We start from the raw sequence: 24,213 nt of genomic DNA on the forward strand, positions 1-24,213 counted from the left end.
TTCAGCTCAAAGCTCAAACCTGCTAGATGGGTCTACCCGGACCACCCCACCCTGCCGTGCACAACGTAACCTGACACGAGCATTGTGTACTTGGGATCCCCACAGGTAACTCAAGTTGGATTTCCATCGGCACCCTGGACATCACGTTGCCGGCAACGTGGTTGACGTTCCAGGGGCAATGAAGCCTTTGTCATAGTCTTATAAACATAAGGGCTGTTCACAGTTAAGGGCTGAGTCTGAATCCAGACGAACAGAAAGAGCGGAAGGAGCGTGATGTCACTGTAAAAATTTATTGTTTCTTGCCTTACATTGAACGTCCTGCCCGAGTTCGCACATCAACCAGTCGCAAAGTGAAATTGCAAGGTAGAAATATATTTGAATTTGGGCAGACTAACTCCGCAGGTTACTCCGCACGGCGCCAAACATGGGAAGCAGTAAGTTTATATCTTCAGTCTGTTACTGAGTCCCTCTCCCCTTCCCGTGCGTGAATAAAACAAAGAAATTAATGCTTTCATATTGCATTTCAGATTTTTCAAAGGAGGACTGCTTTCACTTCCCAACCATGGACAAACGGTAGGTTCCTTTAATCACAGTGTGTCATTCCAACCGACACAGGAAACTGTGATGTTTTCGTTAACCCGTTTCACCCGGACAGCTGATGCTTGTCTCTGTCTTTGTCAGGAATCTGGACACTCTGAGGGACTATGTGCGTAACTACAACCCTCCTGAGGGCTGTGGAGGCTGTATAAACATCCTACTCTTCGGCATGGTGGGGGCTGGGAAATCATCGAGCATCAACACATTCCTCTCCGCTCTGGATCCACAAGGAGCGAGCACAACCTGTGTCCCGACGGGGACGAGTCCGCAGTCTCTCACACCAGAGGTACACACACTGCCGTCACTTTAATATAAACACGCGGACTGTACAAGATCATGTATTCACCATCAATTCATTGCCCATTTTCTGTCTCTCTGATGTACCCCAGTGTCCACATCAGAGGCAGTGAATGGTCCAACAAGCCTCACTCCAAACGATTGGGTGGAGAGCACCCTGGGAGGTCCTGAGACTGGGAAAGGTTCCATTTAAACACATGTCCTGATAACCAGTGAACAATTTGCTGGGAAATTAAGAAGGGAGGGTGGTGGCAAAAGACAAGAAATTATAGGCCAATTAGCCAAAGTTCAGAGGTTGGGAAAATACTAGACTCCATTATTATGGAAATGGTTTTGATACACTTGCAGGCACAGGACAAAATAGGCCAAAGTCAGGGAATATTTTACCTGACAATTCTGATGGAACTCTTTGAGGAAATAACAGGTAGGGTACACAAGCAGAGTCAGTGGATGTTGTTTACTTAAATTTTCAGAAGGTCTTTGACAAGGAGTCCCACATGAAACTGTTAAACAAGTTAATAGCCCATGTTATTACAAGAGAGTTACTGGCATGGACAGAAGATGGGCTGACTGGCAGGAGGCAAAGTATTGGAACAGATGGGGCTTTTCCCAGTTGGCTGCTGGTGACTAGTCGTGTTCCAGAAGGGTCGATATTGTGATTGCTTCTTCTCATGTTGTTTGCTAATGATGGATGATGGAATTAATGACTTCATGGCCAGATTTGTGGACAATGTGAACATAGTTGGAGGGGCAGGCTATTTTGGGGAAACAGGAATTCTGCAGAAGAAATTAGACAGATTGATATGGTGGTGTCCAGGTCCCAGACTGTATTGAGGCAAATTGAACCTGATGCCTAGATAGAGATTTAAGTGGGGGGTGGAATTGTGAAGTTCAGGTGCAGGCCAAATCAAGACACTGGGGCTCTGCCCCAAGACCATTTCCGGATGATTGAACTTGAAGTTTGGACGTTGATTTAGGCACCAGGTCAGATTGAAAATGTTTGGGTGTCAGGGCCTGAGGCGAGGAATGAGCCAGTACAGATCACAGTTTCATGACTTGACTCTGTGCTGACCTATGGATCTCTCTTTGCAGACTTTGGTTTGGAGTGCAATTTGCTTGTGGTTATCGTTTGCATGATGTGTTTTTTCTCTGCACATTGGGTGTCAATAGTCTTTTTTATATGTGGGTTCTTTTGGGTGTCATTGTGTTGTGGCTGCCTGTTAGAAGGCAAATCTCAAGGTTGTATAATGTATGCATACTTTAATAATAAATGTACTTTGAACTTTGAAGTTTAAGATTTGAAGAATATGGAGTGACATCTTCAGATTTTCAGTCCTTCAGAACCATGTCAGAATCAAGTGTTTCTTCAATTCATTACCAATGACTGCCTCCACAATCTTTTCAGGTACCCATTTCAGAACTAGGGCTGCAATGCATCTGGTCCAGGTTATGTCTACCTTCAGACCTTTTCACCTCCCAAGCACTCTCTTACTCTCACTTCTAGTCCCTGACACTATTGAATATCTGGCATAATGCTGGTGTCTTCCACAGTCAATACTCATACAAAGTAGGAATGAATTTGAGAAGCAGGACCATAAAGATAGTATGTAATCTTGGGAGTACTGCCTGTGCCACATGACAATGAGTATAGCAATAGAATGAGCTGAAGGATAAATGTGTAGCTGAGGGATTGGAACAGTGAGCAGGGATTCAGATTTCTGGATCATTGGGACCTCTTTTGGGGCAGGTGTTTCCTGTAGAAAAATGATGGGTAGCATTTGAATCCTGCTGGGGCGAGTTTAATCTAGAATTGTTAGGGGCTGGGAACTAAACTGAAGGGACTGGGGAAGAGGTGATTGGCTAACAAATAGAGAAGGCTTGGAAACAGTGTGAGAGGGAGGTGATAGAGAAGGGATGTGCTCAGACTGATGGTTTGAAATGTGTCTATTTCAACACAAGGAGTGTTTTGAACAAAGCAGATGAGCTTAGAGTGTGGATCAGAACTTGGATCTATGATGTGGTGGCCATTACAGAGACTTGGATGGCTCAGGGACAGGAATAGTTACTTCAAGCGCCGGGTTTTAGATGTTTCAGAAAGGACAGGGAGGGAGGCAGAAGAGGTGGGGGAGTGGCAGAGATAGTGTCACTGCTGCAGAAAAGGTGGACGGCATGAAGGGACTGTCTACACAGTCTCTGTGAGTGGAAGTTAGGAACAGGAAGAGGTCAATAACCTTACTGGGTGTTTTTTATAGGTTGTGCAATAGTTACAGGGATATCAAGGAGCAGACAGGGAAACAGATCCTGGAAAGCTGCAATAATAACAGAGTTGTCATGATGTGAGATTTTAATTTCCCAAATATCAATTGGTATCTCCCTACAGCAAGGAGTTTAGAAGTGATGCAATTTGTTAAGTGATTTCAGGAAGGTTACTTGACACAATATGTGCCTACAAGAGGAAAGACTGTACTTGATTTGGTATTGTGAAATGAACCTGGTCAGGTGTCAGATCTCTCAGTGGTAGAGCATTTTGGAGATAGTGATCACAATTCTATTTCCTTTGCAATAGCATTGGAGACAGAAACAGACAAATTAGAAAAGCATTTAATTGGAGTAAGTGGAATTATGAGGCTCTCAGGCAGGAACATGGAAGCTTAAATTAGGAACAGATGTTCCCAGAGAAAGGTACAGAAGAAATATGGCAAATATTCAGAGGATATTTGGGTGGAGTTCTGCATAGCTATGTTCCAATGAGACTGGGAAGTTATGGTAGGGTACAGGAACTGTGGTGTACAAAGGCTGTAGTAAATCTAGTCAAGAAGAAAATAAAAGCTTACAAAAGGTTTAGAGAGCTAGGTAATGTTAGAGATCTAGAAGATTATCAGGCTAACAGGAAGGAGCTTAAGAAGGAAATTAGGAGAGCTTGAAGGGGCCATGAGAAGGCCTCAGCAGGAAGGATTAAGGAAAACCTCAAGACATTCTAGAGTTATGTGAAGAGCAAGAGGGTAAGACGTGAAAGAATAGGACCTATCAAATCAGACAGTGTGAAAGTGTATATGGAACCGGATGAGATTGCGGAGGTATTTAATGAGTACTTTGCTTTAGTATTTATGAAGGAAAAGGATCCTGATGATTGCAATGATGACTTGCAGCAGACTGAAAAGCTTGAGCATGTAGATATTAAGATAGAGGATGTGCTGGAGCTTTTGGAAAGCATCAAGTTGGATAGGTCGCTGGGACCAGATGAGATGTACCCCAGGCTACTGTGGAAGGCGAGGGAGGAGATTGCTGAGCCTCTGGTGATGATCTGTGCATCATCAATGAGAGAGGTTCCAGAGGATTGGAGGATTGTGGATATTGTTCCCTGATTCAAGAAAGGGACTAGTAATAGCCCAGAAATTATAAACCAGTGAGTCTTACCTCAGTGGTTGGTAAGTTGATGGAGAAGATCTTGAGAGGCAGGATTTATGAGCATTTGGAGAAGTATAATATGATTAGGAATATTAGGCATGGCTTTGTCAAGGGCAGGTCGTGCCGTACGAGCCTGATTGAATTTTTTGAGGATGTGTCTAAACACATTGATGAAGAAAGGGCAATAGATATAGTCTATATGGATTTCAGCAAGGCATTTGATAAGGTACCCCATACAAGGCTTATTAAGAAAGTAAGGAGGCATGGGCTCCAAGGGGACATTGCTCTATGGATCCAAAACTGGCTTGCCAACAGAAGACAGAAGTGGTTGTAGATGGGTCATATTCTGCATGGAGGGTAGTGACCAGTAGTGTGCCTCAGGTGTCTGCTCTGGGACCCTTACTCTTTGTGATTTTTATAAATGACCTGGATGAGAAATTGGAGGAATGGGTTAGTAAGTTTGCTGATGACACAAAGATAGCAGGTGTTGTGGATAGTGTGGAGGGCTGTCCAAGGTTACAGTGGGGCACTGATAGGATGCAAGACTGGGCTGAGAAGTGGCAGATGGAGTTCAACTCAGAGAAGTGTGAAGTGGTTCATTTTGGTAAGTCAACTATGTTGGCAGAATATAGTATTAATTGTAAGACACTTGGTAGTGTGGAGGATCAAAGGGATCTTGGAGTCCGAGTCCATAGGTCGCTCAAAGCAGCTCTGCAGGTTGACTCTGTGGTTTAGAAGGCATACGATGAATTGGTCTTCATCAATCGTGGAATTGAATTTAGGAGCTGAGAGGTAATGATGCAGCTACATAGGACCCTGGTCAGACCCCACTTGGAGTACTGTACTCAGTTCTAGTCGCCACACTGGAGGAAAGATGTGAAAACCATAGAAAGGGTGCAGAGGAGATTTATAGGGATGTTGCCTGGATTGTGGCGTATGCTTTATGAAAACAAGTTGAGTGAATTTGGTCTTTTCTCCTTGGAGCGACGGAGCATGAGAGGTGATCTGATAGAAGTACATAAGATGATGAGAGACATTGATCGTGTGCATAGTCTGAGGCTTTTTCCCAGGGCGGAAATTGTTGCCATGAGAGGGCACTGGTACAAGGTGCTTAGGAGTAGGTACAGAGGAGATATGAGGGTTAAGTTTTTTATGCAGCGAGTAGTGAGTGTGTAGACTGGGCTGCCAGCAATGGTGGTGGAGGCAGTGTGGTGAACTATGTGCCTGTCGGAACACGCCCCTGCTGACTGCTCCTGTGGCTCCTCCCACAGGCCCCTGTATAAAGGAGACCTGCGGCCTGAAGCTCGGCCTCAGTCTCCAAGACCTTGTATGATAGACACTCACTCCTGGTTCCTTCTTCCAGTCAATAAAAGCCGATATCTCGCCTACGTCTCAGTGTGAGTTATTGATGGTGCATCAATTTTATTGACTGGAAGTTTTAAAACATGGAACCCGTTTTGCGTCCGGACCGGTTGGATTTGGACCCTCAAGACCCTGACGCAGCTCTCGCTTTTGAACACTGGCTTGCATGCTTCCAATCGTACTTGGCGGAGCTTCGTGCGACTGAACCCGCCGTTATGCACAGAATCCTACTCTCGAGGGTCTCCTCCAAAGTTTACTCCTTTATCCGGGACCTGCCGACCTACGAAGGGGCACTGGACGCCCTCAAACGACAGTACCTGCGGCCGGTGAACACCGTCTACGCAAGACATCGTTTAGCTACCCGGCAACAGCGGCCTGGCGAATCGTGCGCTGAGTTTCTCCGAGCACTACAGACACTCGTCCGAGCTTGCGACTGCAAGACGCTCACGGCAGAACAGCATGCGGAGCTGCTGGTGCAAGACGCCTTTGTGACGGGACTGAGGTCAGTGTACATGCGCCAGCGGCTGCTGGAGAACTCAGATCTTACCTTAAGCTCGGCGATCGAGACAGCCAATGCTCTAGAAGCTGCTTTGCATAACGCCGACGCTGTCCAGTCGCGCGATTCCCCGCCGGTTCCGTGGATGCCTCAGACCCTGCCACCGCTGGCTCCCGGGAGCGAATTCGCCAATGCCGCCGCCAGTCGCGATTCCACGAGCTCCCAGACCCAGACCACGGCTGTGGCCCGTCAGAAACTCGTGCTTTGTTATTTCTGTGGCCAAAAGAAACATCCTCGACAACGCTGTCCAGCGCGAGAAGCGACCTGCTCCAGCTGCGGAAAGCGGGGCCACTTCGCCAAGGTCTGTAAGTCTCAACCTCGAGCGGAGTGCAGCGCTGTGGGTGAAACGTGGGGGCCGCCATCTTGCATGCCGGGATGTGGGCGGCCATCTTTGTCGACGTCAGCACGCCCCGCCCCCGATCCTCGGATGCTGACCGGGTACCCCGGATGTGAGCAGCCATCTTTGTCGGCATCAGCATGCCCCGCCCCCGACCCTCTGATGCTGACCGGGTACCCCGACGGCGATCCAACTCTGGCCACTGTAACTCTCGACCAAAGCGCCCCACACCAGCTTGCAAGATCCATGATGGACATCCAGGTGGAGGGGCACTGGACTGGATGCCTGTTTGACACGGGCAGCACTGGGAGTTTTATTCACCCGGACACAGTGCAACGCTGCGGACTTGCAACGCGGCCGGTCAGTCGGAGGTTCCATTTGGCCTCTGGGTCGCAGTCCGCAGACATCCGGGCGGGTTGTGTAGCGACTTTGGTGGTGCAAGGCACAAAATATCGGGACTTTGAACTGCTGGTCATGCCTAATCTGTGCGCACCTGTGCTATTGGGGCTGGACTTCCAGAGCCATCTCGAAAGTGTGACTATGGTATACGACGGGCCCCTCCCACCACTCACTGACAAGAATCCTCAGTTTTGTGGGACTTCTTCACATACCTCGCTACTGACCACACACACACACGGACACACACATCCCATCCAGAACCAGGCCAACAGCTGCGCTACCGACACTTGCAGCCTCTCCACTCTCAAGATCCCTCCCCCACCGCTGTTCGCCAACCTGACCCCCGACTGTAAACCTGTGGCAACCAAAAGCAGGAGGTACAGCGCGGGGGACCGGGCCTTCATTCAGTCGGAGGTGCAGCGGCTGCTCAGGGAGGGGATCATTGAGCCGAGCACAAGCCCTTGGAGGGCCCAGGTAGTTGTTGTTTGGACTGGGCAGAAAGATAGGATGGTGGTGGACTATAGTCAAACCATCAATAGGTTTACGCAGCTTGACGCATACCCCCTACCCCGCATCGCGGATATGGTCAACCAGATTGCTCAGTATAAGGTGTACTCGACAATAGATCTGAAATCCGCTTATCACCAGCTCCCCATCTGCCCAGAGGACCGCCCCTACACCGCCTTCGAGGCGGGCGGCCGGCTCTATCACTTCCTGCGCGTCCCTTTCGGTGTCACGAATGGTGTCTCTGTCTTCCAGAGGGAAATGGACCAGATGGTGGACCAGTACCAACTGCAGGCCACATTTCCCTATCTGGATAACATCACCATCTGTGGTCATGACAGGCCAGATCACGACGCCAACCTCCAACGGTTTCTCCAAGTGGCCGCAGCTCTGAACCTTACTTATAACAGGGACAAGTGTGTTTTTGGTACCACCCGCCTTGCTATACTTGGGTATGTCGTGGAAAACGGGGTTATTGGGCCTGATCCCGAACGTATGCGCCCCCTGTTAGAGCTCCCTCTTCCCACCACTCTCAAGGCCCTCAGACGGTGCCTGGGCTTTTTTTCCTATTACGCCCAATGGGTCCCCCATTACGCAGACAAGGCTTGCCCCCTGGTCAAGTCTACCTCGTTTCCCCTCTCTGCTGAGGCCTGCGCGGCCTTCAACTGCATTAAAGCGGACATTGCCAAAGCTACGATGCATGCAGTGGACGAGACCGCTCCCTTCCAAGTGGAGTGTGATGCCTCCGATTTCGCTCTGGCTGCTACCCTTAATCAGGAAGGCAGACCAGTAGCATTCTTTTCTCGCACCCTCCAAGGCTCTGAAATTCGGCACTCCGCGGTGGAGAAAGAAGCCCAGGCCATAGTGGAGGCTGTTAGGCACTGGAGGCACTATCTTGCTGGCAAAAGATTCACCGTGCTGACCGACCAGCGCTCGGTTGCGTTCCTGTTCAGCAACCAACAGCGGGGCAAGATCAAAAATGATAAGATTTTGCGGTGGAGGATAGAACTCTCCAACTACACCTATGATATCCTGTACCGGCCTGGCAGACTCAATGAGCCCCCTGATGCCCTATCCCGGGGAACATGTGCTAGCACACAGCTCGACCAGCTGTACGCCCTTCATGCACAACTTTGCCATCCGGGGGTCACCCGATTTTACCATTTTGTGAAAGCTCGGAACCTGCCGTACTCCCTGGAGGACATCAGGACGATGACCAGGGACTGCCAAATTTGCGCCGAGTGCAAACCGCACTTCTACTGTCCTGACACGGCACAACTTGTCAAGGCCACCCGCCCTTTTGAACGCCTGAGTGTTGACTTTAAGGGCCCCCTTCCCTCCACTGACCGCAATGTCTATTTTCTCAGTGTTATTGACGAGTTCTCACGGTTCCCCTTTGCCATCCCCTGCCCCGACACCACTGCCACGTCCGTCATAAAAGCCCTGCGCCAGCTCTTCACTCTGTTCGGGTATCCCTGCTATATCCACAGTGATAGAGGGTCCTCCTTTATGAGTGAGGAGCTGCGCCAGTACTTGCTAGCTAGGGGCATTGCTACCAGTCGGACCACGAGTTATAATCCCCGGGGTAATGGCCAGGTGGAGCGGGAGAATGCCACAGTGTGGAAGGCCACACTTTTAGCCCTTAAGTCAAAAGGGTTGCCGGTCTCTCGATGGCAGGAGGTCCTCCCTGAGGCACTGCACTCTATCCGCTCTCTGTTATGTACGTCCACCAATGCCACCCCTCACGAACGCCTATTCTCTTTTCCCAGGAAGTCTGTCACTGGGACCACCCTACCAGTTTGGCTGACGTCCCCGGGGCCAGTGCTGCTCCGGAAACATGTGAGGAGCAATAAATACTCCCCGCTGGTGGAGAGGGTTCACCTTCTACATGCGAACCCCCAGTATGCTTACGTGGTCTTACCTGATGGGCGGGAGGACATGGTCTCCATCCGCGACCTGGCACCCGCAGGTGCAGCAGACCGCTACCCTGAAGGCTCTCCGGTGACTGTGAACCCTGCACCAGAGTTGACACCGTGCTCACCAGGCCCTACACAGACTCCTCACGACACTTGTATACCGGGCGTTTCGTACGCATTTATACCAGGCGCCTCGCACATGCATGAGGGATCACTGGCGCCTAGTGGGCAAGAACACGCGCAACCCCCGTCCCCTGTGCAATCACTGATGTTGCCGGCATCTATGCGGTCACAGCCGGTGCTACGTAGATCGCAGCGACAGATTCGACCGCCTGATCGGCTTGACTTGTAAGAACCTTCGCTACATGAGGACTTTTTCAAACGAAGGGGGGGTGAATGTGGTGAACTATGTGCCTGTCGGGACACGCCCCTGCTGACTGCTCCTGTGGCTCCTCCCACAGGCCCCTGTATAAAGGAGACCTGCGGCCTGAAGCTCGGCCTCAGTCTCCAAGACCTTGTATGATAGACACTCACTCCTGGTTCCTTCTTCCAGTCAATAAAAGCCGATATCTCGCCTACGTCTCAGTGTGAGTTATTGATGGTGCATCAGGCAGATACGATAGGGTCTTTTAAGAGATCTTTGGATAGGTACATGGAGTTTAGTAAAATAGAGGGCTATCGGTAACCCTTGTAATTTCTAAGGTAGGGACATGTTTGGCACAACTTTGTGGGCCGAAGGGCCTGTATTGTGCTGTAGGTTTTCAATGTTTTCTAAAATACTTATTGAGTTCATCTGCCATTTCTGTGTCTCCCATTACTACCTCTGCAGCATTATTTTCCAGCCACTTGATACCTTACCTCTCTTTGACTGTATATATCTGAAAAATATTTTCATATCCTTTTTATATTACTGGATAGCTTATCTTCTTATTTCATCTTTTCTATTCTTATGACTTTTCAGTTAGAGTTATAGTGTCATTACACAGAAGCAAGTTTTTGTCCCTTTCTGTTTATGCTGAACCATTTAAATTGCCTAACCCAATATCTCTCCATGTCCCTACAATCCATGTACCAATCCAAACTTCTCATAAACATTGAAATTCAGCTTGCATGCTCCACTTGTGCTGGCAGCTTTTTGAATACACTCATGACGATCTGCGTGAAGATGTTTTCCTCATGTCCTGCTTAAACTTTTCACATTTCACACTTAACCCATGGCCTTCCCCCTCAGTGGAAATGCCTGCTTGCATTTACTCTGTCTATACCCCTCATAATTTTGTATACCTTTCTCAAATCTCCTCTTAATCTTCTACATTCCAAAGAATAAAGTCTAACCTATCAAATCTCTACATAACTCAGTTCCTCCAAATCCAGCATCATCCATGTAAATTTTGTCTGTACTCTTCCAAATTAGGCCTCACTAACCTATTGCACAAAGTCAACATAATGTCCCATTTTCCATACTCATTACATTCATTTATGAAGACCAATGTACCAAAAGCTTTCTTTAAAGCATTATCTACCTGTGACACCACTTTCAATGAATTATGGACTTGTATTTCCAGATCCCTTTATTCTACCACACTCTTCTCTGTCCTACCGTCCCTGTGTAAGAGCTACACTGGTAATACCTCGCTCTTGGCAGCATTACATTCCATCTGCCGTTTTCAACATATTTTTCTAGCTGATGCAGATCACTGTGCAAGCTATATTATCCTTCCTCACTGTCCACTACTCCCCTATTTTGGTGTCATCTGCAAATTTGCTGATCCACTTAACCATGTTATCATACAGATCATTGATACAGATGACAAACAGCAATGGACCAGGCACTGGACCCTACAGCATACCACTAGTCACAGGGCTCCAGCAAGGTAACCATCTACTCCCATTCTCTGGCTTCTCACACAAATCCAATGCCTAATCCAATTTACTATCTCATCTTGATCTCCAAGCAACTGGATCTTCTTCAACCAACCTCCCATGCAGGACCTTGTCAAATGTTATGTGAACAACATCCACTGCTTTGCCTCTATCACATTCCTGTTAACCTCCTTGAAGTTAAAACTTCTCAGTTTCCTTTTGTTAATTTTGAAAATCTTCCCAAACCTCTAACTTCCTATGAATTTTTTTTGCTATATTATATTCTCTCTCTTTTGCTTTTCTGTTGTCTTGTACAGATCCTGTTAATTACGGTTACTCCATTACCTCCCGACTTTAGTGTACTTCTTCTTCTTTGTGATGAATCTATCCTGCATTTCTCAAATTTCTCTCAGAAACTCCAGCCATTGCTGTGCTGTTAACCCTGCTCGTGTCCCCTTTCCAATCAACTTTGGCCAGCTCCTCTCTCATGCCTCTGTCATTCCCTTTACTCCACTGTAATGCTAATACATCTTATTTTAATCTCTCTCTCTCAAACATCAGGGTGAATTCAATCATTTTATGAACACTGTCTCTTAAGGGTTCTTTTACCATAACTACTACTATGTCGATTCAGGCCGAGGGAGCCAGCGTCAGGCACGATGACGGACTCTCCACTTCTCCCTCTCCCTCATCATTGTGTTCAGTTCACCTACATTAGCCACACCGCTGTCTTCTAGGAGCATGTTGACCATAGTCTTGGGATAAACATAAACTTCTTCATAAAATCCGATTAAATTCAGAATACCTAATCTGGAATGACCTTTTCTCACGTGGGCTTGACCACATTTCTCTAAAAAGCCATCTTGCAGGCACTCTCCAGTTTCATTCTCTTGAGAACATTCCCAGTTCCTTTCTCTGGGGATTCTGCCTGATACGTTGAGTTTCCACCATATTCTCTGTTTCTCTCACCTCAGACTGTCCGTATTAATCTGGTTTACTTGGTTAACTGGAAGTTTGCAGAGTGAAAGAGGAACCCAGAGATTTAAACACAGTAATCTGGGATATATTTACTGCAGCCAGAGTAACTCATCAAGGATTCACTGACGAGGATCTAAACAGTTCCATGGCAGTAAGGGAAATGGAATTCCCTTATGTCCTGGGATATCCCATCACTGAGGGAAAAAGGGCAGTTGTTCTGTGTCTTGATGTACATTTTGTGCTGTCACCTAACAATGCAAAATCAGTTACTCTGTTGCTCACTATGCTGCAGTTTGTGGGATCTTGCTGTGAGAAAATTGACAGACATGTGTCCTACAACACACAAAACTTCACTCACCATCAAAGAAGCCATAAAAATGTACATCTTTTTGAAAATTCACAGCTCAGGTCCTACAGAGCAGAGAAGATAAAATTTTGGGATACTGCTGGATGGAATGCAATGCAGACAACGGAGCAGGCAAAGAGAGTGTTATGCATGATCCTGGAAGGAAGAGTTCCCAATGGAACAGACGTGAGTTTCCTCAGTTACTTCATATTTCTGTTACATTTGACTGGAGTTTCATAAAACACTGAGCAAACTCGGAAAGAGAACGGAGAAATGGGACCAAAAAAGTTTCCCACAAAACTGAAGGACTCAGAAGGGGCCTGATTCCAATGGGGATGAAGTGATAAATTGGGCTCAGAAAGTCTGTAAATGAAGTTATATGGAAATACCTGGAGAAAAGGAGCACAGTGACAGAGGTTAATCCTTGAGTAACACAGTGGGACACAGTGACAGAGATTAGTTCTGCAGTAACAGACAGGGACACAGTGACAGAGGTTAGTTCTGGAGTAACACACAGGGACACAGAGACAGAGATTAGTCCTGGTGTAACACACAGGGACACAGGGAGGCAGATTATTCCTGGAGTAACACACAGGGACACAGTGCCAGAGATTAGTCCAGGAGTAACACACGGGGACACAGTGACTGCGATTAGATCTGGAGTAACACACGGGGGCACAGTGACAGAGATTAGTCCTGGAGTAACACACGGGGACATAATGATGGAGATTAGACCCGGAGTAATACACAGCAACATGGTCACAGACATTAGTCCGGTAGTGACACACAGAGACATGGTGATAGAGATTAGCCCCAGAATAACACACAGGGACATGGTGGAAGTGAGCAGTAAGAAAGGCATGACCATGTGAAAGGGGTTATATTATAGATCATCCAACAGGCCAAGGGATTTGGAGGAACAAATCAGTGAGGGAATCACAGATTGTATTAATAGGTGATTTTAATTTCCACATACTGACTAGGAATATCATACTGTATGAAGGCTCGATGGGATTAAGCTTGTCCAATGTGTTCAGGGAAGTTTCCTTAATCAGTACATAGCAGTCCCAGTGAGACAGCATGTGGAACTGTAACTATTATTTGGGAATGAACCAGGGCAGTTGACAGAAGTTTGTGTAGGGGAACACTTTGCATCATGACCAAATTGCCATTGTGTTGGGTATCCATCATTTCCAAAAATGCCTTAGAACTGTGTGGAAGACGTTTTGTAGTGAAAAAGTTGTTGCACTGGGGCAGTTCCACTCTCTCAACCTCTTGGACCAATGGTATGAAAAATCACCACAAATGGAAACTTCCTCGGCTGCAGTGGATAGCTGTGTGTCTTCTGTGTCTTGTCGTGCCCTTTGCTCTCCAGGAAGCATTGCAGCACCACCTTCTTGGCTGTTGCATCTTGTAGCTGATCTTATTCACCCAGTCCGCAGGAACTGGCTTTCCACGCTGAGGTAGGCAAATCCTTTTCTTCCTGGGATTGTTGATTCCCGGTCAATCTCAATTGGTTGAGATCACCTGTCAAACGGTGTACCAGGCTGTGGCCACTGTCGCATGCAAACAGTTACTTGGAGACACCTGTGTGACAGATGGGGAATAAAGGTTGATGAGCAGGCTCTGGGCAGAGCTTGACAAGTCCACCACCAGAGGTGCTACCCACCCTGTGTACCCCATACACCCCTACACAATACAATTAGATTTAGGGTAAATATGCAAAAAGCTAGGTCTGGTCCGTGGGTTGAGATTTTAAATTGGGGGAAGGACAATTTTGACCAGAAATGATCTGGCAAATGTCAATTGGAACACTTTGTTTTTCTGTCAAAGACGCATTTAGTAAGCGGCAATCCTTTAGTAGAAACATTTTGAGAGAACCAAGTTTATATATACCTGTCAGAATAAAAGGCAGAGATAACTATGTCAGGAACCTTGGTTTTCAAGAGACATAGAGAACCTAGTTAAGAGGAAAAATGAGGTGGATGTCAAGTATAGGAAGGGATGAAGAAATGGGGTGCTTATGGAGTACAAGAAATGCAAGAGAACATTTAGCAACTAAATGAGGCGAGCTAAAAGAAGGCATGAATTTACTCTTGCAGACAAGGTGAGGGGGAATCGGAAGGGATTCTATAGATATATTAAGTGCAAAAGGATTGCAAGGGGCTAAACTGGTCCTCTGGAAGATCAGAATGATGATCCATGTGTGGAACCAAAACAAATGGAGGAATCTTGAACAGTTTTTGCTCTGTATTCACTCAGGAGACAGGCACAGACTCTATAGAATTAAGGCAAAGCAGCATCGACTTCATAAACCTTGTACAGATTACAGAGGAGGCGATGTTTGCTATCTTGGGGCAAATCAGGGTGGATAAATCCCCAGCACCCGACACGGTGTTCCCTTGGACACTCCGGAGACCAGTGCAGAAATTGCCAGGGCCATAGCAGAGTTATTTAAATCATGCTTAACGACATGCTTATCATGCTTAGTGTTGGCACGTAGCCAAGTGGTTAAGGCCTTTGACTAGTGATTTGAAGGTCACAAGTTTGAGCCTTGGCTGAGGCAGCATGTGTGTCTTTCAGCAAGGCACTTACCAACACATTGCTCTACAATGACACTGGTGCCAAGCTGTATGGGTCCTAATGCCCTAACCTTGGACAACATCGGTGGCATTGAGAGGAGAGACTTGCAGCATGGACAACTGCCGGTCTTCCATATGACCTTCCCCAGGCCTGCGCCCTGGAAACCTTCCAAGGTGCAAATCCATGGTCTCACGAGACTAACGGATGCCTATAGCAACAGGAGAGGTACCAGAGGATGAGAGGGTATACAATGTAAATGTAAACCTGGAAATTATTGGCGAGGCAGTCTGACTTCAGTTGTGAGAAAGTTATTGGAAGATATTCTGAGGGACCGGATATTTTAGATTTAGATTTAGATTTTAGATTCAACTTTATTGTCATTGTGCCGAGTACAGATACAAAGTCAATAAAATGCAGTTAGCATCTAACCAGAAGTTCAAAAGAATAGTGTTATTTACAAAATAACTGCAAATAAAAAGGAAGAGCTATAGCATACAGATATAAAAGTACTGAGTCAGTACAGTATGGGTGCAATACTGCTTAGCTCTGTGATGTGAGGTTCAGCAGGGTCACAGCCTCAGGGAAGAAGCTCTTCCTGTGTCTTCAGAGGCTCCTGTAGTGCCTACCGGATGGGAGAAGAGTAAAAAGTCCATGGTTAGGGTGAGATGAATACTTGATAATGCTTTTTGCCCTACCCAGGCAACAGCATTTATGGTAGATTTTTCCATGGTGGGCAATTGGGTGCTTCAGATCCCTCCAGACTAAGACTAATAGGCACTGGAGAAGTTTTTTCCCTACTGCGGTCACTTTGCTGAACAGTTAACTGCCGGTTAACTGTCGGCTAACTATTACTTGGATTGCACTACCTGTATGTATAATCTATATTTTCATTTATATTTATCATTATTATTGTTATGAGCAGAGAGACAACATCTGCCGGAAGTAAATTCCTTGTATGTGCACAGGTACTTGGCGATTAAAGTCTGATTCTGATTCTGATAATCCGCTGGGCAGTTTTCACTGCCCACTGGAGTCCTTTGCGGTCCGATACGGGACAATTGCCATACCACACTGAGATGCAGTTGGTGAGTATGCTCTCAATGGTACAGAGGTAAACGTCTGTCATTATCCTGGGACAGAGGTGAGCTTTCTTGATGCTCCACAGGAAATAAAGGCACTGTTGCACCTTTTTGATCAGGATGGAAGAGTTCAGGGACCAGGTGAGATCATCGGAAATGTGGACACCAAGGAAGCTGAAGCTTTATATACATTCCACTACAGCTCCGTTGATGTAGATGAGAATGTGAGTGTGGATCCTAGCTTGCCTTAAGTCCACAATGATCTCCTTGGTCTTATGGATGTTAAGTGCCAGGTTGTTGTCAGCACGCCACATGGCCAGGTGCTCAACCTTGTCCCTGTAGGCCTTCTCGTCAGCCCCCCTGATTAGGCCAATCACCGTGGTGTCATCTGCGAACTTGATTATGGAGTTAGAACCATGTACAGAAATGTAGTCATAGGTGAAAAGGGAGTACAGAAAGGGGCTCAGCACACAGCCTTGAGACACGCCGGTATTCTTGGTGAGAGTGGAGGAGAGAAGTTGTCTAACTTAACAGATTGGGGTCTGTTATTCAGAAAGTCCAAGGTCCAATTGCAGAGAGATGAGCTGATACCAAGCTGGCGAAGTTTGCCGATCAGCTGAGAGGTGATCACGGTATTGAATGCAGAACTAAAGTCAATGAACAGAAATCTGACATAAGTGTTGGGGCTGAGTTAGGATATATAAGTATTTGTATAAATATGGACATATTAAGGATAGTCAGTATGGCTTCCTGTTTGGTAGTTCATGTCCAACCAATCATATAAAGTTTTTTGAGGAAGTTACCAGGAAAGTTGATAAAGGCAAGGCAGTGTAAGTTGTCTACATGGATTTTAGCAGGGCATTTGACAAGATTCCGCATGGGAGGTTGATTAACAAGGTTCATTTGCTCAAGTGATTGAACCTTCTCGACCAACCTCCCATGTGAAATCTTATATATACAAGGTAGCAACTTGGCTGAGACATTGGAATTGTGAGAGAAGCCATAGAGTGGCAGTGGATGGTTGCCTCCTTGAGTGGAGGCCTGTGACCAACGGTGTGCTGCAGGGTTCAGTGCTGGGTCCATTGTTGTTTGGCATCAATGATCTGGATAATAATGTGGTTAAAAGAATCAGCAAATTTGCAGATGACATCAAGATTGGTGGAGTAGTGAACAGTGAGGACGGCTATCATGGCTTGCAGAGGGATCTGCATCAGCTGGAAAAACGGGTTGAAAATGGCAGACAGAATTTAATACAGACAAGTGCAAGGTTTTGCACTTACATAGGACCAAACAGGGTAAGTCTTACACAGTATGTGGTAGGGCATTGAGGAGTGTAGTAGAACAAAGGGATTTTGGGATGCAGGTCCATAATTTGTTGAATGTGGCATCATAGATAGATAGGGTTGTAAAGAAAGCTCTTGGCACATTGGCCTTCATAAATCAATGTATTGAGTACAGGATTTGGGATGTTCTGTTGAAGTTGTATAAGACAGTAGAGCAAGCTAATTTGGAGTATAGTGTGCAGTTTTGTTCAGCAACCTACAAGAAAGATGTACCTTAAATGAGATCAGAGGATATATCCAAGAATGTTGTCTGGTCTGGTGGAACTGAGTTAGAAGGAAAGATTGAATAGGTTAGGACTTTATTCTTTGGGACCTCGAATACTGAGAGGACATTTCACAGAGGTATACAAATTATGATGGGTATAGATAGGGTAAATACAAGCAGGCTTTGTCCACTGAGGTTGGGTGGGACTACAACCAGAGGTCATGAGTTAAGAGTGAAAGGTGAAAAGTGAAGTGGAACATCAGGGGAAACTTCTTCACTCAGAGGGTCATGAGTGTGAGGAACAAGCTGCCAGTATAAGTGGTGAATGTGAGCTCAACGTCAATGTATAAGAGAGGTTTGGATAGGCACATGGATGGTAGGGATATAGAGGGATTCCAGATTTTAGTGTTTTAAAATAAATGCTAACATCACATTTGGCCTCATCACCACTGACTCAATCTGCAAGTTATCTTTCCGGGAATCCTGCATCAGCACTCCTGGTCCTTATCACCTCAAATTTTGAAACTTTGTCCCCCCGTTAGAAAATAGTCTGCTCTTTATTCCTTCTACCTGTGTGCATGATCATACACTTCCCGACACTACATTCCATCTGCCACTTTTTTGCTCATTCTTTTAAACTGTCTAAACCTTCATCAGCCTTTCTAATTCATCCACACTACCTGTCCCTCTATCTGTCTTTGTATTAGCTGTAGACCTGGCCACAAAGGCATGACTTCCATCATCCCAATCATTCTGATATAATACAAAATTAAGTGGTCCTAACATTGTTCCCCGTAGAACACCAGTAGTGACTGGCAGGCAATGACAAAAGGCTCCCTTTATTCCCACTTGTTGCTTCCTGACATTCAGCCAATCCAATATCCATGTTAGTATCTTTCCTGTAATACCAGCTGCTCTTATCTTACTAAGCAGTGTCATGTGAGCCAGCTTCCCAACATATTTCAGAAATTCAAGTACACAGCACTCACTGATGTTGTCTATCCTGCTTGTCATTTCTTCAAAGAATTCCAATAGTTTTGTCAGGAAAGATTTTTCAAGAAATCTAGATTTCCTCAAAGAAACCATACGGACTTCAGCCTATTTTAATAAATGCCTCCAAGTACTCTGAGATGTCATTCTTAACAATGGATTCTTCCCAGCCACTGAGATTGGGCAAACTGACGTATAGTTCCCTCTGTTCTGCCTCCCTCACTTCTTGGAAGAGTGGGGTGACAGTTGTCATTAATAGTCCTCCAGCTCCATGCTAAAATCTAGTGATCCTTGAGACATAACTACTACTGCCTCCACAATCTCTTCAGCTACCTCTTTCCGAACTCCAGGGTGTCGTCCATCAGGTCCAGATGACTTATCTGTCACTGTTGAACTTCCAGCTTACTGCTAGTGTCTTCCACAGTGAAGTCTGATGTAAAGTACTTTATCAGTTCATCTTCCACGTCCCTTTCCCTCATTACTACCACTTTAACATAATTTTCCAGGTGGTCCAATACCTACTCTCAACTTTCTTGCTCTTTATATGCCATAAAAATCTTTTGGTATACTCTTAGATATTATTGGGAAGCTTACCTACATATTTCATCTTTTCTCTCCTTATGGCTTATTTAGTTGTGTTTGGGTGTTTTTTAGAAGTATCCCAGTCTTTTGTCTTTCCACTAATATATCCTGTCTTTTGCTTTTATGTTGTCTTTGATTTCCTTTGTTAGCCACGGTTGTACCATCCTGCCTTTAGAATACTTCATTTTTGACCTGTATCTATCCTGTGCCTTCAGAAATACTCACAAAAAACTCCAGCCATTGGTTCTGCTGTCATCCCTGATAGTGCCCCTCTCCAACCGACTTTGGCCAGCTCCTCTCATACCTCCAGAATATCCTTCATTCTACTGTACTACTGACTTTAGCTCATCCCTTGCAAATTGCAAGGTGATTTCAATCATCTTATGATCACTGCCTCTGTGTATGACTCTATCGTGTTTCAAACTGACTAATGATCTACATCATACTGCATTCTGAAACTTTATTCCACACAGACAGTTTCTGACTGATCTGTAAACCTTGCTATCATACCTTGATGTTTGGAATTACATTACTGACAGAGTAGATAGAACCAGCGTCTGAGTACTGAGAAACTGAGAGCAAATTCCAAAACAGCTCCTGGGGACAGAGTGGACCCACAGTGAAAAAATCTGCGGAGTAAGAGTGAACTGGAGTTAGCAACATTCCCAGCTGACAGGGACAAAGCGACCCCACCAATCCCTGAGCAGGAGTGAGGTTGGGGCCCACTGGATCTCAGTGGATCAATGGTGCTGATCACTGGGCTTTATCTGATGAGCCTGGTCCCTCCAGTCAGAGTTCAACTCAGTGCTGAGTGAGTGTGAACATCAGTGATCTTGCTGCCTCTCTGTAACCATTTCTTCATTGTCTCACACAGTTACACAGTTTCAACCCTAACTCAGATATTTCCAGCTATCCCGTTATTCCGGAAAATGTAATTCATGGAGCCATGCTCTTATTTGACATCAACACCATGGACGTCATCAGTGATGATAAAATGAAAGCGTTTCAAGAGTTGGAGACAACCGTGGCACAGAAGTGTAAGTGCTTTCTTTTAGTTTGTGTAACCATTGACACCTCAGCATTGCAGCTTCATATTGAAATCTGGATCATCTCTCTTTTCCAGATGCTTACAGGGTTGTGGTTGCAACCAAGTTTGAAAATTTAGGGATAGAAGAGGAACACAATGCATGGATTTATGAATACATGCCACTACAGAAGAAGGTAATAAACTGTTAAATCAGGAGCAGTGATATTAGTACAATGTTTTTACAGTGCACTGGTCCCATATTGTGTGTTTGCAGACACACATAATGTTTATTTTCCATCCTTGATTAACCTCGGGCAGGTAACAGTGAACCATGTCAATATAATTAATGACCTCTGGCAGTCATTGGACACTCAGTCAGTGACGTGCATTCATGTTCAACGTTCGAAGTAAGTTTATTATCAAAGAATATTTTTGTTGCCAGGTACAAGCCTGAGATTCATTTTCTTGCAGCCATACTCAATAAATTCATAATAGAAGAAGAACAACTGAGCACGGTGACCTGCCCAGTTGCACTGACACCAACAGTGATGAAGAGTTTTGAGAGGCTGGTGGTAAAACATATCAGCTCCTGCCTGAGAGCTGACTTGGATCCACTTCAATTTGCTGACTGGAGCAACAAGTCTGCAGCCAATTACATATCATTGATACTTCACACAACCCTGGAACATCTGAACAGGAAAGGTACATACATCAGGATCCTCTTTATTGGCCACCGTTCAGCGTTCAGTACCATCATCCCCTCAAAACTAATCAATAACCTCCAAGACCTTGGCCTCAAAACTTCCTTGTGCAATTGGATCCTGGATTTCCTCACTTGTATACTTGTCATTTCAGATTGGCAACAACATCGCCACGATCGCCATCAGCACTGGTACACCACAAGGATGTATGCTTAGCCCCCTACTTTACACCTCATTGGCTAAGCACATCTCCAAAACCATATTTAAGTTTGTTGATGACACCATTGTTGTGGGCCGTGTCAAAGTTGGTGATGAATTAGCATACATGAGGGAGTCAGAAATTTTGGTCGACTGGTGTCACAACAACAACCTCTCACACAATGTCAGCAAGGCCAAGGAGCTGACTGTAGACTCAGGAGAGGGAAACCAGAGGTCCATGTGTGAGTCCTTTTTGGAGGATCAGATGTAGAGATGGCTAGCAACTTTAAATTCCCTGGTGTCACCATTTCAGAGGACCTAGCAGGTAAATGCAATTGTGTAAAAAGTACACCAGTGCTTCTACTTCCATAGGAGCCTGTTGACAGTTGTCATGACATCAAAGACTTTGAGAAACTTCAATAGATGTGCAGTGGATAGTGTATTGACTGGCTATATCATGGCCTAGTATGGAAACACTAATGCCTCTTAATGGAAAATCCAACAAAATGTTTCGAATTCAGCCATGTATATCACAGGTAAAGTCCTCCCAACCGTTGAGAACATCTTCAAGAAACACTGCTGTAGGAAAGCAGCATCCTTCATCAGCGGTCCTCACCACACAGGCCATGCTCTTGTCTCACTGCTGCTAACAGGTCAAAACTAAAAGAGCCTCACAACTCATACCAGCAGTTTCATCGACAGTTACTACTCCTCAGCCATCAGGTTCTTGAACAAAAGGGGATAACCACTCACTTGCCCATCCATTGTAATGGTCCCCAGAACAAATAATCTCCATCGAGGGACTCTTTATCTTATTTCACATTCTTGTTAATTATTACTATTCATTTATATTTGCATTTGCACATTTTGTTGTCTTCTGAACTCTGGTTGATCTTTCACTTGTCCTGTTCTCATTACAGATTTGTAGATTTACTGAGTATGCCAACAGGAAAAAAGAATCTCAGGGCAGTTTTTGGTGACAAAATTTACTTGAACTCAATGAAAAACCACACTAAATTAGGCAATCAACCAGCGTGCAGAAGGCAACTATGCAAATGCAAAGGAAAGAAATAGTCATAAAAATAAATTAGTAACAAATATCAAGAACTTGAAATAAAGAGTCCCTGAAAGTGGGGGCACAGGTTGTGGGAACATCTCAATGGTACAAGCGAAGTTAAGTGAAGTTATTCCTTTTGGTTCAAGAGCCAGATGATTGATGGGTAATAACTTCTTGAAACTGGTGGTGCGAGTCTGAGGTATCCTGTACCTGCTTCCTGATGGCAGAAATGAGAGGAGAACATGTCCAGGGTGGTGGCTGTCCCTAATGATAGTTGTTGCTTTCCCATCACAATACTCCATGCAGATGTGCTTAGTGGTGGAGAGGGCTTTACCCATGATGGGCTGGGCCATATTCACAATTTTTGTAGGATTTCCTTTCAGGGGCATTGATGCTTTCAAGGTTTCAAGTGTACATTTATTGTCAGAGAAATGCATACAATACACATTCTGAAATGCTTTCTTCACAGCCATCCACGAAAACAGAGGAGTGACACAAAGAGAACGATGGTCCAATGTTCTCCCCTCCCAAATTTCACCCCCCTGCACTAAGCAGCAGCAAGCTACAATCCCCCCTTCCCCCACCCCACTGGCAAAAAAAGCATCAGCACCCACCACCAAGCACTCAAACTTGAGCAAAGCAACAGTAAAGACACAGACTTGCAGTTACCCCAAAGACTACATTGTTCACCCAGCATTCGACATACCACAGGCTCTCTCCCTAATAAGGGAGAAAGACGTGTCTCAATTTTTACAGTGAACAGGGAGACATAACAAACAACTCTCTGGTTTACAATGTTAAACTTCTGCCATGTTGCTTTTTATTTGAGCTCTGTGCCTAAAGATCACGAGTCTCTGGGCACACAGCCACAGATATTCCGACTTGCCCGATGACACACGGGTCTCCTGTCATGATATCAACCCTCGATCCACCCATCTCCAGAGGCTCAAGTTCCTAGGCTTCCAAATTCTTAGGCTGAGCCCTTGGCATGCTGAACAACAGCCAGTCTTGAAACCCCAAGTGCAGGAGCCATTCCAGCAAAGAACCATAGTCAGCATGTAACTCCATATCAGGGTCTTCAAAAGAATCCTGAAAGCGAAAAATAAAGATACTAAAGATGGAAATAGACCTGTTCTGAAGATGCAAGCAAAGGAATCACCATTCAGCACTATCATCACTCTGCTCTGCCTTCTATAAGCCTTTTATACCAGGCTGTGAGACAGACAGTCAATATTCTCTCCACTACAGATCCAGAGAAGTTTGTCAAAGTTTTAGATGTCATCCCAAATATTTGTAAACTTCTAATCTTCTTCTTTGCTCATAATTGCACCTAATTTTTAGGCCCAGAACTTGTCCTCTGAAATAGTAACACCGAGGAATTTAAAGCCGCTGACTTCCTCCACCTCTGAATCCCCACTGAGGACTGGCTCATGGACCTCTGGGTTCCTCCTCCTGAAGTTACTAATCAGTTCCCTGTTATTGCTGACATTGGGGGGGGGGGGGGAACATAGCATCCAATCTTTGCTTAGCATGATCCCACTGACAGAGAGGTAGGAGAATGTCACTCAGATCCTCTTTCATGCTGCCCCTATCATTACAATTCAGCTGATCTGTCCTGGACCTCATCTACTTCTCTCCCAGTTCCCAGCACCCTTGAACCCCAAACTTTCAAACTCTTATCCAGTAGATAGGTGACCAAAATTGGACACATTACTCCAAATTAGGCTTCACCAACATCTTATGCAACTTCAACATAGCATCCTACTCTAGTACTTAGTAGATTGATTTCTGAAGGACAACAGGATAATGTGCTAAAAGCTCTCTTTACAACCCTATTTACCTTTGATGCCACTTTCAAGGCATAATGTTTCTTTTTTTCCTAAAT

At 45.5% G+C, this 24,213-nt stretch overlaps 1 protein-coding gene across 2 annotated transcripts in view; it reads left to right on the forward strand.

The window, feature by feature from the left end:
• Nucleotides 1-243: 243 nt before the first annotated feature.
• The window catches only part of LOC132393624 (interferon-induced protein 44-like), a 29,586-nt gene continuing 5,616 nt past the window's right edge, over nt 244-24,213 (forward strand). The window contains exons 1-7 of one of the 2 annotated variants that reach the window (XR_009512011.1): nt 244-434; nt 528-573; nt 682-883; nt 12,621-12,749; nt 20,220-20,382; nt 20,469-20,566; nt 20,844-21,074. Coding sequence is in view for 1 of the 2 variants with exons in the window: in XM_059969052.1 (XP_059825035.1) it covers nt 425-434; nt 528-573; nt 682-883; nt 12,621-12,749; nt 20,220-20,382; nt 20,469-20,566 (648 nt within the window). In the remaining variant the exon portion in view is untranslated. The remainder of the gene's footprint in view (nt 435-527; nt 574-681; nt 884-12,620; nt 12,750-20,219; nt 20,383-20,468; nt 20,567-20,843; nt 21,075-24,213) is intronic. The other variant, XM_059969052.1, reaches the window with a different exon arrangement.

The sequence above is a fragment of the Hypanus sabinus genome, chromosome 1 (assembly GCF_030144855.1).
Source record: "Hypanus sabinus isolate sHypSab1 chromosome 1, sHypSab1.hap1, whole genome shotgun sequence".
NCBI classification, from domain to species: Eukaryota; Metazoa; Chordata; class Chondrichthyes; order Myliobatiformes; family Dasyatidae; genus Hypanus; species Hypanus sabinus.